At 38.2% G+C, this 23129-nt stretch overlaps 1 protein-coding gene across 8 annotated transcripts in view; it reads right to left on the reverse strand.

Moving 5' to 3' along the window:
- ZNF385B (zinc finger protein 385B) overlaps positions 1-23129 on the reverse strand; it is a 172415-nt gene that overhangs the window by 126357 nt on the left and 22929 nt on the right. For 4 of the 8 annotated variants that reach the window (XM_063340954.1, XM_063340953.1, XM_063340963.1 and 1 more), the window contains exon 2: positions 13733-14035. In XM_063340954.1, the coding sequence (XP_063197024.1) occupies positions 13733-14033 (301 nt within the window). In that variant the 5' untranslated portion in view covers positions 14034-14035. Of the gene's footprint in view, positions 1-5116; positions 5358-6058; positions 6170-13732; positions 14036-23129 lie in introns of those variants that run through there. The other 4 variants (XM_063340964.1, XM_063340956.1, XM_063340960.1 and 1 more) reach the window with 3 other exon arrangements.

The raw sequence follows: 23129 nt of genomic DNA on the forward strand, positions 1-23129 counted from the left end.
TTAATCCCCATCAAATAAACTTCTGGTGTTCCTGTTTTGGCTTTTCGGAAGTTCTGTGCCCTGCTCACCAGCCAAAGTGACTGAAAAGCTTAAATCTTTTTTTTCCAGAAGTAACCTGGGTACACAGGTGCTGAGCACTATTTATGTTTCCTTAAAAAGAAGTTGCTACAATGATTACTCAGAGGATGGATTTTTAATATTCAGGACCTTACTAGAGACGTATCAGGCTTCAATGGTATCACTAACAAAGCTGGCCACAATACACTAATTGCAATTCCTAACAATAACCTTCAGTTCTTTCCAACTAGTCTGCTTCTCTTGATGAAGTGATTTCTGTGACTCTTTATCCAGATGTGCCACTCTAAAGCCTAGAAATCTTCCTCACCTCTTTATTTTCTCCATGTTCCATTTAGTTGTGTTCTGCTGATAAAAAAAAAAAGCCTCCTTTTCTGTTCATATTTAAATGCTCAGTCCCTGAACTATGGTTTTATTCTACCTATTGTGAAACAAAGCATTCCAGGATGTGATTACTGCAAACACCCTAGGCTGAGTGAGAGGAGATGGCACATATGTGAAAATTTTGAATCCAGTTTGAGCATCAAGAGAGACAGACAATTTTAAGGACTTCCTTCATGGATTTCTTCCCTTCCTCTCTCTGCTTCCCCTACTATGAAGTATCCTAAAGCAAGAAAATGGAGGCCCCTGGGTGGAAGTCACAAACTTCCAGGCAATATGGTCTGATTTCTAATTATGTCATTACAGAATGCTTGAAGAGAGCAAAAGGGAAACCACGACACTAGGGACCTGCTCCTTCTGTCTCTTCTACTACCTCAGTAAAAGTATAAATATTACCTAAGTGAAAAGCTAACAAAACAAAAAAATCCAAAAAAGGACACACAACAATAACCACAGAAGTCCCTAGACCTAGAAACATCCTTTAATCACCTGAACACAGATTACGTACACCATCCAGAGCAACCACATACAATTAACAAGTGGTATCACCAAACCCACCATATCACAAATTCTTGTCCAGGCACAAGTCTGACCCTTTCACAGGCTGCCTACCAGGAAAAGTTTTGTCCACTGAGCTCTCACGGTCATATCCTTTCCCTCAGGTAGCTCTTGTAACACACTATACAAATTTGAAAAATCTCAGTCCTTAAAGAAGCTGTATTTCTCTGTTCACAGAGTATTAAAAAAAGACTTCCTCATCTCCTCCTAAGATCTGCACTGCTCAATCACAGACAAAAAAACTTTTTCAGGATAGGTCTTGGACCTACCCAGGGCTAAGGAATTTAGCCTTTCATTTGCTGTAACTGCTGGTGTTAATACAAAAGCACTCCTCTTACATCCGTACAGATCAAAAAATACCCTGCTTTTCTCACTTCCAGAAAAAAATAAAAAATATCCTTAGAGGAACAAAAAAAGGGAAGTTACTCAGTTCATTTTCCCTTCAAAGACATGTTATGAGCACTGCTTAGAATTCTACAGAACAGAAAGCATATGAAAAAACACAATTTCTTGGCTGAACATTCTGGGTGAGACCTACAGAACATCTCTGGCTCTTTAGCTTACAGTCAGGGAAAAACATATATAAACTCCAGCCTCAGCAGCAGGGCTTCAACAGGGCTGAACTACAGTTCTCAATTTACTCAGCTCCTCTGGCAGACATCATCAGTGACCTTCACTAAAAAAAGGCAAATTCAAGATTTCCACAAAGAGCTTGGCTAGACTCGGGACACAAAGTCAAGTGATCAGCATGGAATTGCTCACAACCCCGTATCACTTCCCCAGTCATTTTCTCCTTTTAGCTTACAGCATCCTCTTCTCCTTCAGAGTCTCCTTGTACGTAACCTTGCAGTAGTGAAGCAGCTATCCCCCAAACCCTCTCAAACTCCAAAAGATCACCATATATTAACACTGATGTCTTCTAAAATGGAAGAAATTCAAACTATGGTGCCACTTGATAATTGATAATCTGATATAGAAATGGCTCTTGGAAACAGGAGAGCTCCCCACCCAGGAAGGAAAGTTTTGTCCAGTGTAACAAACACACCAGATCTTCCTTCTTGCTTTACCTACCAATGCGAAATGGCAGAAGGGGAAAAATGCAGAAATAAAGACACTTGGAAGAGAATGCAAGATCTTTGAAGCTGAAAGCACCTTACAGACAACAACATCTTGGAACAAAGGACTAGCCAGCTTGAAATGTGACAAGCTTGTATTCATAGCGATAAAAAGCATGGATAAAAAGAATCCCAAAAAGAATTAAAGGACAAGGAAAGGTATTCTAGCTCAAGCACTTAAAGAAATAAAACAAGTTTTATGTGTCATGGGAGTGACATATCACACATTGTTTTCCAAATGTTCAAAACAATATTTTCTGCCTGGTAGCCTTCAAACACACGCTGAAGAATAGCAAGCAAATTTATTCAAAGGTCCTAAAATGACAGAAATCTTTGTTTATTTCAAGCTTTATAAAAAACAAGCTGTCAGTCTGCATCTATTTCGTGACTACAGGATGATCCAAACAACACAGCTTTGAGAAAGGAGCTTTGTTGTAATGATGCCCTGCTGCACCTTCCAAGCGTCTTTGACAAAGAGCAGTAGCCTCCATAGCTGCTGCTTCTCTTCCTCCTCCATGATGATGGAATAACAAAAAATTGGTACACCAGCTTAAGTTTACTTCTTAAGTAAGCTTCTGGAAGCTACAGCCTCCAGCTTCTTTCCCAGGAAGGCATAAGAGTAGCTGGTCACAATCTCTCCTCAGCACTTCAGAGAAGAAACATTAACAGCTCTAGAGCCCACCACATGTTTCACACAAAATGCAATGTCAAATTTTGCCCCTTGCAGGCAGAACTGAGCAAAGCAGCAAATACTGTGTCATAAAAAAATGCTTATTGCAGGATCCAGTCAGAAGTATGGAGACCTATATTAAAAGCAACTCAATTTAAAATTATCTAATATACAAGAGAGATTAATGTAAACTGGACAAAGTAACCCAAGTGAAACCTAACAGTGCACAACGTTAACCACCTTAATCTTTCACTACGGATAGCTGCTAGTGAGGAACAGTCAGCAATCTGGCAGAGTTAGAACGCCCTCTTCCAAGAATGAAACACAGATAAAAAAGTTGACTCATCAATTTATGAATTATATGTATTAAAGGAGATTTTACAAAGGTATTTACTAACAACTTATGTTGACTCCTATAGATTTCCAAAGAAAGAGCAACCTTTGGAATGTGTTCTAAAGTTGCTTTCTAAAAAGCATCTCCTGAATATTTAGGGTGCTTCATATACATTTTTCAAGTATATTTTGTCCTTGATCATTAAATAAGCACACAGAGCAAATTAGCTTCGAGGGATAGTAATTTTCCACGTCATGAGAAAAAGCTTATTGCAAAGCGATTATAAAACTCTTTATGAAGTCTAAAAAGGTGACAATGAATTTAGTAATTTTATGTTATGAATAACAAATGCATGCTTACAAATGTTATCTGAAAGAGTACAACAAAATAACTCTAAAATGCTATCAGAAATGTGAGTCTTTTAGGTTACTGGGGAGAATTTTACTTTATTAGGGTCTCCCTAGAATCCCCACTACAAACTGCATTTTTGTTGCCTTTTTTTTTTTTGACAGGGGGGTGCTGTTTTGGGTTTTTGTTTGTTTATTTTTATCTCCAAAGAACACCTTAGCAGAAGCTATCAGCTTTGACAGAACACCAAAATTCTGGCACTGAACCATAAATTGACCATTACCATAAAAAGAACTGCTAAATGAGAAACCATGTGCTGAGTATAAAACTAATTTCATGCTTTCAAAAGCACACAGTGGCTTCTAGCAAGATAGTGGCCCTGGGACTTGGAAAGACAGATTGGCTAATACAAATGGTGTGTGTGCTCCTGATGCAGTCTGCTTAGCCAAGCTTTACATGTACTGGCAGTAAATGGAAATTCTCGAATCTTCTGTCAAACAAATACACACTTATCTATAACTTTAGAGCTGAAAGCTATAAAACAGCTGCCTCATAAATATATTTAGCAGGAAAACACATGAGCTGTCCTAGTTCCTCATAAAAAAAAAAACCCACAGCAGTCTTTACATAGTAAGCACAGAAATTCCTATAGCAAGCAAGAAAAACATTTTTAATAAAAGAAGGAAAGATGCTGAAAAATATTTATTAAAAAATTACTATCAGCAAATGCAAATATAATCATAGCAGGTCTCACCACAAACTAAACATATTAGCAGAACAGAAATGCTTAATAAGTAACTCAGTTGAACTATTTCTTTGTGTTCTGCTATAGGTGAAATTCTCGATAAAAAACTTTTTTTTTTTTAAACACATAGGTACAAAGTCTATTTAGTTTGTGATAATGCTTCTTTTGAGCTTAAAGATTTACTACTAGAACTTCACGGGCTACCTTTAGCACACTACCTGTTCCCTTAAATAAAACTTACTGCACTAAATCTCAAATTTAACTGGTTAGGGAGAAGCAACAGTAATTTTATACCCTTCTCAAAGCAAGCTGTCAGTGCAAATGAATTACTGGAAGCTATCCTGGGCATGACAGGTCATAACTTTTAATATTAACAATGACAGGCATACGCAAGATGTCAAATCCAGTATATCCAATTTATTTCATTCTTTACTTTCCTAGTTTATCTGGAGAATCCGACAGCTCTTGTGTTTTATGTATCATTATAACTATACTTTGAGATTTAACAAGCCAGAAAGCAAGCTCTGGGAAGAGGTATTTAGTCACACTGTTAATTAGCTTCTTTCTCTAACAATAATACAGCATCACTGACATGTTCCAAAAACATTTAAAATGCATAGGAAGTCACCTACTGGAAAGATGCCCTCTGCAAACAGCAAGCAAGGAAAAGGAGCTTGCCACATATTTAGAGTTACTTTTAACACTGAAATAAGAAGAGAAGAAAAATATGCATTATATGCCTTGCCATTTTGTTATCCTTTCCAGTGGAATAACTAAAAACCAGATGACATGCACACAGAAATAATGCCAAACATGTAAGCATCCACTCTTAATATATCATATCACAAAGCAATTCAGTGAAGTTTAATAATAAAAAAAATCACGCTCACCTCTACTGGGAAGTCCACTCCACATTATGGCAATACTATTTAAGCAGCTTAAACAGCAAGCAAGTCACATAAACAAAACTTCCCGTATGTGACCAATATGATCTACGGTGCTACAGAGTCTTGGCTCCAGCCCTGATCATCTGTGTGACAGCACACTGTTATACCAGTGCAGCCTCAAACCTTCCCAGATGCCGGCTTATTGCATTGCTCATTGAAAATCCTTCACACGCTGGCAACATTTTAGGGAAGGACAAGCACACTCTGAGTCATTTGTAAAGAAAGCAAAGCAATTTCAGTTCTGTATCTTCATGCGTACTGAAACACAGAGCACTGTCAAAGTAGAAGTCTGAGGTGAATTTATGCTGTGAAACAGGCAACCCAAGCCTTCATTATCAATGCATGGAATCAGCTACAGTGATCAAATTCAAACAAACCATTAAAAAAAAAAAAGGATATGATTATGAAAGGCTGTACAGATTCAGCTCCAAACCACACAGAACGAAGAATCATCTATCTAGACTGTGTAAATGTTAAAAATAGCTCTGTCTTTTCTACAACGAACACAAGACAGAGGAGAATCAGTAGCCTGTATTCTGATGAGGTTCATTATTGAAAAAAAAAAATCCAGCAATAAAAATTAACGATTCCTTACAGCTTTTCTAAATAAGATTAATTTACAATTATGCAAATGAAAAAATAAGTACTTTTTAACCACATAACAGGCAAAGTCTCTTATACATAAACAAACAGGATATCTATTAAAGAGAAGAATAAATATTTGGATGAAAAATTTTAGAATACTAACCCAGCAAAGATCTGTACAGTCCAGCAGATTAAGTATTTGTACAAAAAAAAATATAAAAACATCAACAACTAAAAGCATGACATTACATGACCAATGCCTTCATCTTTCAAAAACAACAATAATTTTTCATTACTTACTATGAAAAATCTCCATGGCTTATTAAATTCATGCTCTTCCCACTCCCACACAGACTTCCCACTATGTAAATCTTTTTGTCTTTTCAGGTAGTTCATACGTTTTCTTTCCCAAAAAAGGTAAGAGGGCATGTGTCGCTGTGCACACTCACACCCACAGAGATACACAGTATAATAAGAATCAGATGTAATCACGAGTAGGTTAAGTTTGCAACGAAACAGAAAGACACAGGAGTTTTTATTCTAATACCTGCACAGTTATCCAAATATACTACTGTGTCATAAGACAACTATGAGAGAAATTTTGGCAGGATTGATCCCAGATGAGGATACTTACCATACAAGAGAGAGTATCTGATTTACTTTTGCAAGATAAAAATAATAAAAATATCTGACTTTATATTTTTTTTCAGTCATTTTTATACAGAAATCACTGTTGGAAACGTGCACTGAATAAAAATGACGACTCTGCATTTACGACTCCCTTTTCATCTCATCTGCCTACACCTGTAAACCGTGGATCACATCCTTCAGAGAGACAGTGAAGAAGCCCTTGCAACAACACAAACTCAACTCATTTCAGTAGCTCTCCAGACCATTGCCCGCCCTGTTTAAACGACAAGAGAGACCCCCCCCATGCCAACCTGAGCTGAAGATGTGTCATCTCCACTCCTGCAGCCATTCTCAGGTTGAAATCAGGGCTGGTGAGCAGCTGTATTTTTGGCCCTAGACTCTAGAATATCTGATGTCTTAAATGTTGGTTCTCGACCACAGCATAACTGCCCCTGACGACAGGTTAAACTCTCCAAGGAGGAATTTTGCAGAGTTTTCATATGAGAATATATTAATGAAAGCTAGTCGCAATGAGTGCCGATTGTGGTGGCCAATTTTCTTTTTGAAACCCTAGCCCGCTCCACCCAAAGCACCACCTGATATAAACTGGTTTTTTCAATACTAGCCACATACTCCATTTGTTCCCTTACAAATGTCATTCATGTGCTCCCCACCTCCAAGAGAAGGTATTTGAGGCTACAAATTAATAATTGGTCTGATAACCTTTACTAACTTCAAAAAAGGTTGGGTTTTCTTTTTGCCATTAGGGAATTTTTGAATGCTTTGGTCTAATGCAACTTGACAATTACTTAAAAACAACCAACCTCAATGAAACAATAATTTTCCTTTTTTTTTTTTTACTTGAAGACTACCAGTAAGTACACATATAATCTACTTATTATTTTTATGAATTTACCAGTACTTTCACAGTGCAGATACTTAAACACAGAACAAATTGTTATAGATACAGTCTGTAGTTATTAACAAACAAGAAACCACCTTTAATGCCAGCTCTGTCCCCTAATATTAACTCTCATCATCATCGTTTTGTAAGGAGCATCAAGTGCACCAAAACAATATAATAAAGCCCCTTAATTTCAGAGCAGCTAATCACGACTGCTGTAAAAGAAAAACAGCAATCACTTCTCAGAAATACATTTCATGTTGTAAGAAAAATGTTAACTTATGTTACATTACATATTTCTTAAATTGGGGAAGATAGTCAAGTGAGGGAAAGTATGTGGAACTGTCTACCAAATACATTCTCATTCAAAAAACCACTGAGTAAGAAAAGAAGCCAACACACCCCGTAGTGAGAAGCGAAAATACTCAGTTTCTCAACAACTCGCTATTTAAGTTGCATTACAAGAATGTAACTCTTAGTTATTTACTTATTATTATATTGGAGAAAGGTAATAGTTTTGCTTTTTATCAAGAGAGTCTAATCTTTTCCAAATAGACTAGCAATATAGGACAGCAAACTGGGGAGCACCTCCCTTTCACATGTGGGGCAGAAGGAGGACGCCCCAAGACGTTGCTCCACTTTGTGCCCCCACGGCAGCAGCTTTTTTCCAAACTGCTTTCCAAAAGGTTGGGCTGTAGGCAGCAGATGTGGAAGGCAGAACAAGTGGTGACCTTCCACAAGTCTACAAAAGGTTTTGGATTAATACAAGAAAGAGTAAGCTCACAATGCTTTCTAATATCCTTCTCCTCTTCTCTAGAGTCTTCCACACCAATTCTACAGCTATGCACGCATTTACCAGGGCACAGCTCACAAACTTCTTCAAGATACTTTTGGTTGCTACTTAGCATTCCTCTGAGTACTTGGTAGAATAACTCATAAAGATCTTCTGTAATAAAAGTCAGATTATCCTTGTTCTTTTTTTTAGAAAAATTAAAGACAAACATTGATAAGGAATTTGAGGACCTAGATCAAGAGCCTTAAAGTAAGCAAAAATTCTGTTCTCCATTAAGTTGGCACAAAGCAGTCTTAGATGGCAACTAAGCTACCTGTCAGAAAGCTAGTGTCGGCCCAGCTAAGGATTCAAACTTACATACAAAGACCTCCATTTAGGATCAGATTCTTCTGACAATTAAAAGCCAAGGAAAAACTCCACTGAAATCCAAGTAATGCACTGCAGTTTCATTCTGTTGTAACAGACCATGGTTTAATCCTGCACTGACCTCGTCACCTGGCAAGGTAATTTCTTTACAGTTTCATTTAAAAAATAATTTAAAAAAAAAAAAATCTTCCTCATATGCAGCAGGCCAAAGGTGGGCATGTGGATTTAAGGCTAGCTGGAATATTTTCAGAATAATTTCTCAACATCTACCAGTAGTCAGTTTTACTTTTTGACAGAAAGACAAAGTCAAATGCTTAGAAAATAAATTATTAATCTAAATTAGATGTTTAAGAAGGTCCTTTTCATTTGACATAGCTGAAGACACTATTCACACTTCCTAACTCTACACATTTGGCAAACTAATATGCAAGTTAGTTATATAGTCCACGGATCCTTTGAGGGATAATTCTGAGCACTTCAATTGTAAGCCTCCCTGCCTCCATTAACTTGAAAGGCTGCCTAGACTGCCAATTTATGGCATTGCACAAGGAGACAAAGCCGTTCTAATCTCTCTTGCCAAAAGTAAAGAAAATCCACCTTCTCCATACTCTCTTGTTCTCCTCCCATGTCCAAGATTGCTGTTTTACCTTCTCCCTTGAACTAGCATTACCAGGGCCTTTCTGTGACCTGATTTAAATCATGAACACAACAGAAGTCTAGTCATTTACGTATTTATTTTGCTAGTTTAACAAACTCCTGGCTGTCATTGCTGTGAGCCAGATCACACGACTGTGCATTAATCATTTCTCAGGAAATCATCCTGTGATTATTTCCTCAGTATGACAGGGGAACCCATTAACTTGCAGGACTGTTTCCTACAAAGAGGCAGGGCACAGGGGCCCACAGCATTTCCAAAACTGGCCTGCAAGGTCCGACATTTCGAGAGCACAAAGGCAAAGCTGCTACCAGAGTACACTGCCAGAGGACTGACGTCCCAGTCTCACTTCCAGCCAAACCTGCAGACAGATCTTCAAACTGGCGTTTATGAGTGGCATCTGGACCCTCAACCACATTTGCTGTTTAAAACACCCTAGGACCCAGGAGAAGTGATTTTGCTTTGCCTACTTCTAGAATTTGGGCACGTTCTGTAACAAAAATTAAACTACCCTACCCATTTCCAGGGATCTGTGAAATTTGGACTTTGATCGGTATTTCTAGTACACTCGCTGTTAAAACGGCAACAGCCGCTCCCATGTTGGCACGGGGGCAACGGAGAGAGAACCAGGACGCTCACCAGCAGGTACCACCCCAGGGAGCAAGCAATGAGAACCTGCGGAGCAAAATCGGTGTCGTCTCCAAACGAGAACCGGCAGGAATATAACAAAGTCATCCACAAAACTGGCCGCAGCAGCTGTTAACAACCAACTGGCTGTTCTCCCCACAGATAGCTTGCTTAATAAAAAAGGCTTCAGAAAACCATAACGAGAGGCCGAACCAGGCAACAAACCCCACGGCGGCGGCTCCCCGGCTGGATGGCCCGGGCTGCAGCGCCACCTGGTGGGAGCCTGGCGGCCCCGCAGCCAGCGCTCCCTCCCGCCTGCGAAATGCTGCCCCCTCCTGCCGTTAGCTCCTAAACAATTAACTCATTAGCTAGCTGTTAGCGGACGAGGAGGCAAACAATCTTTAGTCAGTCAGGTTCGCGCCGTGCTCTCAAAACTGGTTCCTCCCCCTTTGAAGAGCAGATGCTGTAGCCCTTGTTTTCTGGGTGCAGGCAGCAGCAAGACACGCTGCCGAAGAGCTTTTAACAGGCCCACTCCAAAATACGTTTCCCCAAGGCTGCAAGAAACTACCCTTTCTTTTCCTGCTTATAGGAAATAACTGACATAATTTCCAATTCAACCTGCAGAAGTAAATACACACTTATTTTCCTGGAACTTCATTTATTTCCTTCTGGCAGAAGCCTGGCCGTACATCAGGTATGCTTGGCACAAGGACAAGGATGGCCCTTGGGAACGGTCTCACTGACAAACTTCAGTCTAAGCTGTAGTAACACAGGATGGGTAGGAATGGTAATGAACAATCACTAACATAATCAATAGCCAAAGCTCTAACGTCATGTGCAATATACTTTTCCAGTAGAATACTGTTTTCTTCACACACATAATTTTTAACACCAATCTAAAGAAAATGAAGAGTTCAACAAGTGGAGCAAATCACCAAAGCCTTCTAATTCAGTCAATTAAATTATTGATTTGATCAATATAAAGAAAAGCGACTGTAAACTTTATTTTATATGCAATTTTACTTGCTGTGAAGTAACTGAAATTGCAGGTACAGGTACAATAGCAAAATATCTTTTAGATTTCAGTAATGAGGTGGAAGAGCCAAAATAAACAAGAATCTATGTAAACAGAGTAGGCTTTTTAGAAAAATATGTTGCTAAATACCTTTTGAAATTCAATGACAATCGTACACTTACTCTAAATATAAAGAAGTAACTTTAAAGTTATCGCTAAAAAGATATTTAGACTTTAAAATATATAAAACTCCCTCATCTATACATTGTAGAGTATTGTTGCCAAGAACGGGAATACCAGTTATTGAATCTTAGTAAACTTTTCAATAGCGGTACAAGGACCATTACCTATTACCGAAAGTTACAAACAACAAATTGAGGTTGTAACTGTGAAACTCTGTGGAAGTCAACAACTAAAAGGATGCTTTATAGCAATCTGAGGCCACCTGTCATAGGGAGGACCTCAGAAGAGAATGAATATCAAAATATGTCTCATGACTCCTTTGTGTTCATCCCCATTTGGAAGAAAGTCCACTAAGTGCCAAGGAGGCTGGAGCGATGGTGCACAGATCAGTTCTGTCACACAGGATCATGACAGTTCTGGCAGGTCTGTAATCCTCGTTTCCATACTGTCAATGAATGTGTACGGTCATGTATATTTTACAGTCACCTTATTCCCCAACAGGAATATTATTAATTTCACACTCATTTTATGGAGACAGAGGAAAACTCCAGCCACAGATTAGCAGGAACCTTTGCAGAAAGCTTCCTGAGGTGTGCTGAACTATTCCCTACCTGGATCATTAGAAGGGGATGTAGTTATAACTGTGAAGTATGAGAGGGTCTATTTGCTTCCTTCACACGTGGAATAAAGTCTGTTCACTGGTGAGGTGAGATGGATATAATTGTTCTCTTACCATCTGCACAATTAATTCTGTTTACAATGTTAGCCAAAGAAATGGGAAAGGCAGGCTCCCATTACAAGGGGTGATAACACTCCAGAGGACATGGATTAAAGCTGAGCCTGGATAATGTCCATTTATAAGAAAATTAATTTCTACTTATTCTTGGAAAGTGTTCTTTTAGAAGTACGTTTCAGTAAATCTTGTTCCCATACTGGCTCTTAAGCAGTATATTAAATTGTCTGTGCAACAATAATAATAATAAGCTGCCTATGCAAGGCATTTCTTTCTTTTAAATACTATGAAACCAACATCCTTCAGTTATGAAAACCGAATGCCTATTTCAATATGCATAACTAGTAAAAAACTAGAGTACAGTCTAATATAAACATCAGTGAACAGAAAGAAACATGAACTTTAACTCCTAAGCTATACAGCAACCCCAAAGCATGTTTTCCAGAAAAAAAACCTCAAAATATTCTTAGTATCAGAGCATTCTTTGAGCAATGGTGCCGGAGCATCGACTGCAATCCCCACGACTGACTGCAAAGATATCAGGTGCAGGGGTCCAGCTAACAAACAGCAACAGAAAACACACAGTGCAAACATTTCAAATTCGCAGAGGAATTTAAATTAACTTACAACGCCTCACAGCTATGAAGTTATTTTAAGAATGCACACAATTAAGTAATTTAGGTGTTATTCAGTAGGAATTTAATCTTTTGGACCACAGGCCTTACCCAAGTGATACCCTGTCACTCCTCGGTTCTAAACAAAACAAAACAATACCACAGACTTCAAGAAAAGTCAAATTCAGTTAACAAGTATTAAAAACGTGGGGGGGGGGGGGCGGGAAGAGGAAGCTTAACCCTTTAATGCCATTTGACTGTCTTTATACAAAAAACAAAAACCCCAAAGCAAATCCCCTCATGTGGCTACTAAAAAAACTCTAATAAAATTAATAAAATTTTTTTCATGAAGACTGAGATCTGTTACTTCATCAATACCATGTGTTAATAAAGCAGCAACTTTTGCTTCTTCTAGACATAAAATGCTGCAAGTTTAAGGAATTATCTCAGAACCAGAAAAGATTACTTGCTATACTTGCTTGAGATGTAAAGAATACTTTTTAAGATCAACTTTTCTACAGAATGTCAAACCCCCATGAATTTTCTTTAACAAAATACATGGAAAGGAAGAAAAAGTCTCTATTTCAACTACCGGTAAAAACCACCCTTAAAGTGCTCTAACAAATTTTCTCCGATGCTGTTGGAACATCACAGAAAAACAATAATCCTGCGGCAAAATCCTTAAACTATGAACATCAAAGCAAGGGACCATATGGCATACCAGGACCCCTTAAAAAAAGGGAAGGAGAGTCACAACATCCTCACCCTTACAACCCTAAAACATTGAATCATCTGTTCACTTTCTTATATGCGTAGAGAAGAGAATACTACATTTTTTTTTCAGAATAGCTGTGAGCTGAGTCTAACACTGAAATAAAAAAAAAAAAACAAACAACTAACGAGAAAGCACATTATGCACGTTAAATACGTTTTGCCCAAGCATTTGGTACCTTTGTTTTGCCCAGTGAGTAAAAAGTATTATTTCAAATTACTTCTCATTTGAATGAGAGTAATTAAAACCCAGACCACTGAAAGCAGAAACAATGAGAGGGCCAGGGCTGTAAATTCCAGCTCTCCTCCTCCTCTTCCCACCACTACACTTTTCTAAGTTTTTTCTGTTCCCATAGCATCCCTCCAGAACTTTGTTTTGGGAACAAAAGCAGATGACAAAACCAGATGACTATTTGAACCCACAACAGCTACTTTTAAAATAGACCATATCTCAACTACACAAGGCCCAACACAGCCATTAATCGTGCATTAATGCAATATTACCTTAATGCGAGTTGGCTTCACAGGAAAAGAAATACACAATTCTGAACAAGGCAAAATATTATTAACTACTAGTATTAATCTATATTAAGTTTAATGGTTATGTTGGGTGGGGAAGGTAGAGCTTAAAAGCTTCTTCAGATCTCCTGACCAAAATCCACCGTCTCATAGTAATTATGTACCTGTGCTTGTACTTGCAAACAAAGTGCCAGGAGCTGTACTTGTAGGGAGCTTTCCATTATTAAGCTGCTTCACTCTTTTCAGGTGAGACTTCCCATTGTAATGAACTTGAGCTTGTGCTGCAGAGTTCAGCTGTATATTGCACACTTCGCAGAAGGAAAACAGTATCTTCTTTTTTTCTTTGCTTAATTGATAGTCCTGTCTGTCATTCCTCAGTCCTTTTTCTTCAAAGCCCCGTAGAACAACTGGTTGATTCATAATCCCATCTTCAAAGACGTGGTCAGGACTTAATGGACGCTTCATACCTACAAAGCAAACAGACAAAATTGTTACTAGAAGCCATGCTTAATACTAAATCAGCATTTTCTTTTTTAAAATGCTATACAACACAAACCAAAGACCAGTTCCAACAAATAAGGTTCCAAATTGCAGAGGCGTCACTTAATAGAGAAATACACGCATTTGTGACACACCGCAGAGCTCAGAAATAATAAGTTGGCAATACATCACAGTCTGTGCACAACAACAACTCACAACAACTCATTATTTTGTTCTGCAAGCTCTCTATTTTAAAGCAGGTTTATTACTGCATCTCTAGCATAGGTTAAGATTATTTTCAGATTCATTTTCTCCACCTCACTAAACACTGGTTCCAGAGCTGTTCACTTTCCAGTGCCCATAGCAGTACCCACTGCCCCAAATATAACTATTCAACAAAAAGGATGCTGACAGAGATGTTACTGAAACACTGGAAGGCAGCAGACTGTTCAAGTGAGACTAATGAACACTTTCCACTTTTATATACACCCAAATTTTCCGCCTGCAAACGAGCATTAATATGTTGTCTGGAGTAGCCATAAATACCTTCACAATTAAAACTATTATACAGAGAAATGCCAGCTAAAAGTTAGTCTTGTGGGAGCTACACAAATACACAGTAAACAACAGTCTCTTGACAACAATCCAAGAGCCTGAAATATGTGCTTGTCCCTAAAGAATATAAACCTCATGATAAATGAGCCAAATTGCACAAAGAACAGTTTCATGGGGGGGGGGGGGGGGGAGTAGAAGTGTACAGGTGTGTATTTTATTTAAGGTATGCTGCTAAACCAGTAGAGAAAAAGGGGAGAGCGCTTTTTATAAGGGTGAGAAGAGTCTAGGGTAACTCAAATAGAAAACATTTCTGTTTTCTTGGCTAAATAACTTGCTGTTTACACTTGATTCTTTCCCACCACCACCCAAATATTCTGGATCAGCAGAAGGCTGGCTCAGGGAGCTGTGCAGAAAAGCTCTTTCCAGGCAAGACGGCACCTATATTCAGCTTTTAGAAGCAAAGAGGCTTCAAATGCAAGGTCTCTTTTTCAGCCCAGGTACCAGAGCAGCAGGTCTTTGTGCATAACCACCACTCTGCTGGACAGGAGGAAGGAGAGAGACCACACCTCCAGGCACACAAAACAAAACACAAAAGGAGTCCTGGCAATCCTACCCAAAACAGCGCAGTCACAAGCAATACTAGAACACTCCGCTCGTTACCCAGACAAGTATATTACCAGGAGAAAGTCTGTTTGGTTCTTTGGCACAGGTATGTAAACGGAAACAACTTCAGAAATAGGTTATTTAAAGACTCACTCATATGGTGGGATGGAGTATTTCATCACATTCCTAACTCTAGCCCATGCTTAAAATTTTAATATTTGTAAAAATCCCTCCTCAAACATGATTCAGCAATCAAGGACTCTAAATAAAAAGAGTTTATAGTAATAATCACATATTTGTTTCCTATAACTGACAGTTCTGTCATCAAATAAACAAAAAATACAAACAATACATTAAGATACACATCACATCAAATATTAAAACAAAAAATAATTATTAAAAATAATTGTCATGTCCAGAAATCTAATTGCTTTTAAAAACAAAACACTAGTGATCCTGAAAACCTAGGCTAGACACTGTCACACTAAATCATTTAAGCATTAAGTATCATATTTCAAGGCAAGCAACCAAGATCCTCGACTCAGCTGAGCTTAGATGACATTTTCATCTGAAAATTTAATCTGCTTAGAGCGTTGGTATTTGTTACTTTTCAATGTATTTTTTTAAACCATAAATAACTTCCCCTACTCCTGCTGTCTTCTGTTGCAGTTTTTGTTCCCTGAAGTAAAAGTTTTTGAAACAAAAGTATTTTTATATTACATTGTTCTAGATGCTATAAACATACAAGCATAATTATTTAATAATAAAATCAGTAACGGTTTAAAAATCCTGGCTTCTCAGAAATCTCATAAGTTTGATTGCAGAAAGCAAATAATTCAAAACATAATTCAGTAATTATTTCAATAATCAATAAGATCTTAACGAAACGCAGTTGGTTTGGATACGTTTGGCAGAGCCAAACATCTGCATTAGGAATCTGCATGGACCAAAAGGCAGACTGACGGAGCAGACAGCTGCTGCTGAGCACCTGTAACAGCACCAGAACCTTTCAAAGAGGGTTTATTTTGGAAAGCATCAACCTGGTACTGCATTAGCCCATTATCACCATAACAAGAGACACGTACACTCCTAGACTGCGTGTTCTGGTTTACTTTCATCCAAAGGAACAAAACCTTTCAATTTGTGAAGTCTGAGACTGCTGAAACATGAACCCAATGCAGGGTTAATGGGGAAAATGAGAATACTTGCTTAAAAAGCGCACTCCTGACGTGATCGAAAACATTTTTAATATGGACACACCCAGAAAGAACAACTGAGTGTAGCAAGGACTCAAACACCACACCTACACCCTAAGGCAGCGTCCCAGGTGCCAGCCTAGAAAGAAAATTAACCTTCAGACAAACGAAAAGAATCTGTTGTCCAAATTTCACTATTGTTTTTACAAACAGAATAGCTTTAAACTCACTTTTACTACAAAGTACTGTCTTAGTTGCATTAACACAAGACAAATGAGTCCCTAGAGCAAACGCTTCCTAGTAATTTAAGAATTAAAAATCACAAGCTGAAATTTTAAAATAACCGTGATTGCCTAAAGCTCTGCATCTAAATTAAAAAGTGACCTGATTATAAGCAGCACTGACCTCCCAACAACTGCTGGGAGCAGCAGATGCAGAACACCTCTGAAAAAATACCTACATCGAGCATCTTAAACCTTGGCTTTAGGAGGGCATGCAGCAGCATACTCTGACTGGTCCGACCCTGGAAAGGAGCTGTACTTGCAGCCAGAAATGAATGCAGATTTTTAAGAAGTACCCTTTCTTTAGAAGGCTGTCTGCATGCTTTACACTTATGAAAGGAACTTGTACATACACATCAAATTATAATTTAAAAAAAACCCCACAAAACAAAACTTGAGCATTCTTCCTATTCTCTACATTTCCTAGTCACTCAAATTTATGCAAGCATCTGGCAAGTGTCTTTTTCCTTCAAAAAGAGCTTTTCACTGCAGACAGATTTTGAAGAGTTCTGGGTGGTACTTATTCTCACTCACCAGAAGTCAGATATGAAATGGGGCCATTTCGTTCCTCAGGCTAACACATTGCTCAATAACATTATCACATAACAGAAGCAGCTACCTGAGACCCCAGTCAGCAAACTGAGAATAAAGAGAAGCTACATGATCGTTATATACTGCGAAATCAAACAAATCATTTAGAGTAATAGTTATAGATAGGATCACGAAGAGTAAGAGTTATAGATGGGGTTCTGAAGTATTTAGAAGCAGGTTTAAGACAAGAGCATAAATTCATTAAAAGGAGAAAGGATCGGAATTATCAAATGGGGAAAATACAATAGATCAATCCTGTGAGCTCCCACTTTTCTATAACCTGGATACAGCACAGTATAAGCCAAGTCTCTGCAGCGGCTGATACATAACAATATCCACAAATTAAAAGGTCCCATTCAACAAGGACATGATTCTGTGAATCACACTGGAGTGGCACACACATTACAGAGATAGTGCTGTATCACTGTAGTTGTATTTACTCAACGACTTAGAGGACTAGACCCAATTAAAAAATGAAAGGTGAGAACACGAAAACAAGAAAAAAAAGCAGGAAACAAAGAGCATTCAAATATGTTAGAAAACATCCATCTGAAGTGATACAGAAAAAAATCTAATTCCGTGAAGGGACTGTATGCCATATTCACCTTTCATAGGTACTTGAAGTTCTGCATCAAACTACGTATACTCATTTTTTTTTCTGATGAAAATTGTAAGAGGAAGCAATGCAAGTATAAGAGCTTTTCAGGTATTTGACATAAGCTGTTACCAGACTAAAAAAGTTGCCCACCCCCCCACTCCCCCCCATCATGTTTCCTCCCCAGTACACAGAACTGTCATCTACCGGACTAGACTCTGCAAGCAATACTGGAGCAAGAATAAATTAGTGATTTATGACACCGCATTAAAATTCTTACGTGTCATGAGATACCCTGTTAGGATTTCTGAAACCACATCTTCTCAGCCTCTTGCAGCTGGCAAAGAAATCTAAGCGTGGACATCCTTTGTACTTGAAGCTCAAAGCAATTAGCCTTTCAATTTAGCTAATTTACTTTTAAACAGAGTTGTGCTTTCAGAGGAGCTACAAAGAAGTATTATATATAGTACACTGCTGTAGGTGAGAATGTGCAAATCTTTACTCAAAGGAAATAAGCTTTGGTTATCCTAATGAATTAGTGATGGTTACATGAAGCATTCTTCTCCTAAGTGCTGGTCTAAACTTTTGCAATGCCCATTCCTAATTAGTTGATACTTCAAAGAACCACTATGCTGGAAATTTAATTAGACTGCTGTCCCTCTGTGGATCTGTGCCAGGTAAGCAAAATAGAAAACGTATTTTAACATCTTACATATGGGCAAAGAGAATTTTCTCCTTTAGCCTTTGGAAATAGTCAAATGAATTACTGAAGACACAGGAACAAATAGAAAAATTAACTGGCCTTCTATATTGTTACATTTCCAAAAAGGTTCATTCAGACAACTGGGGGCAGGGGGGGGAGGAGAAAGAGAGAGACACAAGCCTGAGCCTTGTGTTGTACACCTATTATGCACCTCCTATAGGGAAAAACTATCTATGCAGTGGACCAGTGAAGTCTGTGTGCATGCCTGAAGAGCTATGGTCTTGCACTGGAGGAAGTATGATTCCATAGTTCCTCATCTCTGCCATAAAACACACACACACCCCCAAAAAAAAAGGAACAAAAAAGGAAAAAAAAAAAAGCAAGCTACCGGCATGAATACCTCCAGAAAATCATTTAAAAGAAACTCACTAGAGGCATTCTTCAAAAGAAACTCACTAGAGATGCTTTTGAGAAGTCTTATGACCTTTCTTATATTTTTAGACAGTATTTCCCAAACATAGATAAACTATCGAGAGGCATATGGTTTGCACCATCTGGGCAACAAGTTCTATTGGGATACTGTGGTGAACAGCATATGCATAGTGCCTGGTGCACAGTATCCTACAGTGTTAAAAAAGCACAAGAGACGATTTTGAAGCCAACCTTGAAAAATCCCCCATATGTTTAAGGGACTAGTTTCCTTTCAGAAGATGTGTTCCTGTTTCCTTCAGTACAAATCAAAACAGAGAACTGCCATCTTTAATCTTCATCTTGTTCTGAAATTCCTCAAGGAGGCATCATATTCTGCAATGTTTCCACCTGTCAAACTATTTATTACCCATCCATACAGATATGATCAACTCTTCCTTATTTCTTTCATCTCTGCTCGCAAAGCACCTAGAATGTTTTAATTCAAAGTTACAGTACAAGCTGGATGGTTCAGAAAAGTAAATACATTTTTATTCCTTGTGACACATAAAGAATAATCAGTTAATCATGGCACGCTGACTAAACCAGGTTAAGTAATTTTTTAGCCTGTATTTTGATACTGGAATCAAAGAGGAATAGGAAATCAGTTTACTATTCCTGTCCATTAAAAGTTTTGAATGGTGTAGTATGACAAATGGCTGACAGCCTCTTCACTAACACATTTTAGAATATTTAACATTTGAAGGAGATTCTCTTTAAAAACAGATGGTTGTTTCACAACGCAAACATTAGCTGTTCAGTACAAGGTAATTCAGAAAACTGAAAACATTCAAGTAACTAGTATTTTGTTTTGTTCTACTAGCCTTGAAATTGTCCGAGTTAAGGAAACCTAAAATTAGACCCACTGTAGTAGACTATGAGCTCAGCTAAACTGCGGTAAATAAAATCACTCTCGACTTAGATTATCACAGACTGTGTTTGCACGTGCCCATGTTTGTAGGTTTGTAGCTAGCTCTAACTCTAAGATTGATCTTTTCCTCCTTAGCCCCTGTACTTACAGATTTCTGGCATGCTTAACATTAACAAAAATAGATTTACACATCGTCTTATTTGCCAAAGAGTTCTCACCTGACATAACATATCTGATTGCTGCCAAGAAAGTAATCAAGTTTGGAGTCCGGACAACTACCTTCGTTTATGCTTCAAGAGGAACAGATAGCTTTCCAGCATTATCATAACATCATTTTGCTTGATGAACATTTAACAAGTCAGTGTTTTCTACTGGGGAATCTGTCATTAAGCCATTACTTACCGTCACTTAACTTGCACTCTATTTCAAGTACTCTTATCTAATCGTAGAACATCTATACACCCAAAGCGTCCAACACCTGGTTGTATGTGTCATCTTAGACTTCTGTCCTCCCCTAACACGTGCATAAGTCTATCAGCAAGAACAGACCTCCCAGGAGAATGGCTACTCAGCTCCCTTAGCTTTCTCCATCAACAAGTCTGTTGTATAAATCCATACAACATTCCTGATAACCACACTGCCACCTCTGGTGTGTTACCTGCACCACATTCAGCCAGATACCACTTTGTGTTTTAGTGTTCTCATAAACAAAAGAGTCCACGACATACCAAACATCACTGATTGTCAGTATTGGGTCATATTTACATCTTATTTCATCCAGGAACTCTAGTTTTCTATCAAAGACCTAAACCCCAAATATTATGGAATTCTAAAGCAACATCGGAGAAAAAAAAAAAGCCACAAAAATACAGACAGACTTAAATGAGTTCTTTGTTGGACAAAGCCAGGATTAAAACATCTCGTATGCCAAAATGCCAAGCAGCTAGCAAAAACCAATAATAATTAAAAAAAATAAGTAGGATACTTTTAAAAGGTTAAATGTGAGAAGTACAAGTCATTTTAATAGCAACTCCTCAAAAAATAGACCAAAATAAAGAAAAAAAAAAAGCTTAACTTTTCCAAGTAGAAATGAACAAAGTGAGTTTTCTTCAGTGTATTCCCAGTTTCATACGTTTTCACAATCTGCTTCCTTGAGACTAGGGAACGGTCTTATCAATTACTAATGTAATAAAATAAACTGAATGAAGGTGTCCATGACCATGGCAGGGGGGTTAAAACTAGATGATCTTTAAGGTCCCTTCCAACCCAAAACATTCTATGATTCTATATTGTCTCTAAGATACTTTCCTAAGACTATTTCCTAGATCTCTAGACTTCTATAAAGTCGCGAGGTTGGGTTTTTTACTTGCATCTGTCAAAGTTTTGTATCCAAGTATTCTATTAAAGCAAAGGACTCCTCTTGTATTCCTCCATCGAAAAAACGACGTACATTGAATAATATAAAACACTAATTAGATGCATCTCCACCACATTTTACAACACAGAAGAGCTGAGAACAAACTTATAAAAGCAAAATTATGTAGAGGATATAGTTGGAACCTGCCTTGAACAATAAAAGGATCGCAAAAATTACCTTTTTTTAAAAGAACAAATTAATTCAATGTGTTTTAGAATCAACTCTTAAAACATAAGAACTTAATACCCACTGCAAAGCAAATGGCTTTTAATTACTTGGAGAACTGGTACAAGATGTAAGGTACTCCTAGTGAGGCACCTACTTTAATTACAAGAGAAAGTTTTAGGGAACTTATGTGAATAAAGATCAAAATCCACCGACACACTGGGAGATTCCCACAGGGTATTTGTACCCGGCTGTTGCTTTATCTTGCTTGAGCATAATCACATTTGAGGAGTACATAAAGCTTTGGTCTCAGGAAGCAAAAATAATTTCCTACCTTTCTTAAAAATATCGAGAATTCACCTAAGCATAAAAGGAAGCGACAACAGACAGCCAGGCAGAGTAGACAGCCTTCTTGTTCATATAGTTCTGACAATACTAGGAGCTGAATATACATTGTACTGGAAACCATTAATTCAGGATAAAGCCTGGTAATGCTGCTAAAGAGCTCTTGGACACAAGAGCAAGAACTTTGAGGGCTGTGTGAAAAGAATAACTGGGCATGAACAAAGAACAAGCTACATTCATAAATAGCATGAGATTGAGACACGTTGGCTTGCTTGACAGCACTAAGAATTCTAAGAGAAAATCCTGCTGAAAACTGCAAGCATAATCAGCGGTAGAGAATGTCAACCCCAACATGCTCCTAAAAAGATAGTCCCAGATTAGTCATCCATAAGAAACTGTGAATGTCCATGTAAACTATTGATTCTCTCTTTTGAAAGAGAAAAAACATTGAAAGCAATGTTCCTTTAGAGTACAAAGGTAAAGGGACATAAGTTTTGTCTTATAAACTACTTAAGATTTACGATCAAGTTATAAGAGAATACCCAACTGGTAGTGACCGATCAGAAGAACAGGCAAGTGGATCGCCTAGTTTGAAGTCACCTGCAGGAACCGACCAGGTTAAAAATCAGCATTGCCTTGAATGTAACCCTTCACTTCCTCTTTTCCTTCTTTAAAGGAACCATGGCTAAGCATATTTTGTGCTGATACTGAGCTCAGAGAGGCCTCTGGTGGAGTCGAAAGTACGGCCGCTCCCTAATTCCTCCTGCCCATCCACAGACTTGCACAGACTTCTCCTAAACTCAAGCTGCCAGTCATCTCGGGCTTTAAGCAACCACCGCAGGAAGAACCCATTCTGAATACCCATCTAATTCCCCATTAAAGCACACACTTCCATTCATAAAGAATGAGGCAGCCTTTCACTGTGTTTGCTGACACTTCACACCCTGATCCAGAAATAGCATGCGCACATGCTTCCGTGCTGCAGATGGAATCCACCCTGCTCTCCCCTCGATTAAGAGCCTGTTAGAGTGAGCGCATTTGCTCATACAAATTTGACAGGCAAACCCTCCTCATTTCTTTGCATTCCAGCCTGTGCAACCATACTATTGCATTAACCTACTCTGGGTTTGATAAACTGTTGGACATACCTCTAACCTTTACATTTTAATTTTAAACTGAAAGGTAGTACTTGAATTCGGAATTAATGTGGGGTTTTGTTTGGTTTTCTTCTCTTTTATTGTTCATTTGTATAAAATCAGTATACTATTTGCATATCATACTTCAGAAGCAA

Source organism: Chroicocephalus ridibundus, chromosome 7, assembly GCF_963924245.1.
Source record: "Chroicocephalus ridibundus chromosome 7, bChrRid1.1, whole genome shotgun sequence".
NCBI classification, from domain to species: Eukaryota; Metazoa; Chordata; class Aves; order Charadriiformes; family Laridae; genus Chroicocephalus; species Chroicocephalus ridibundus.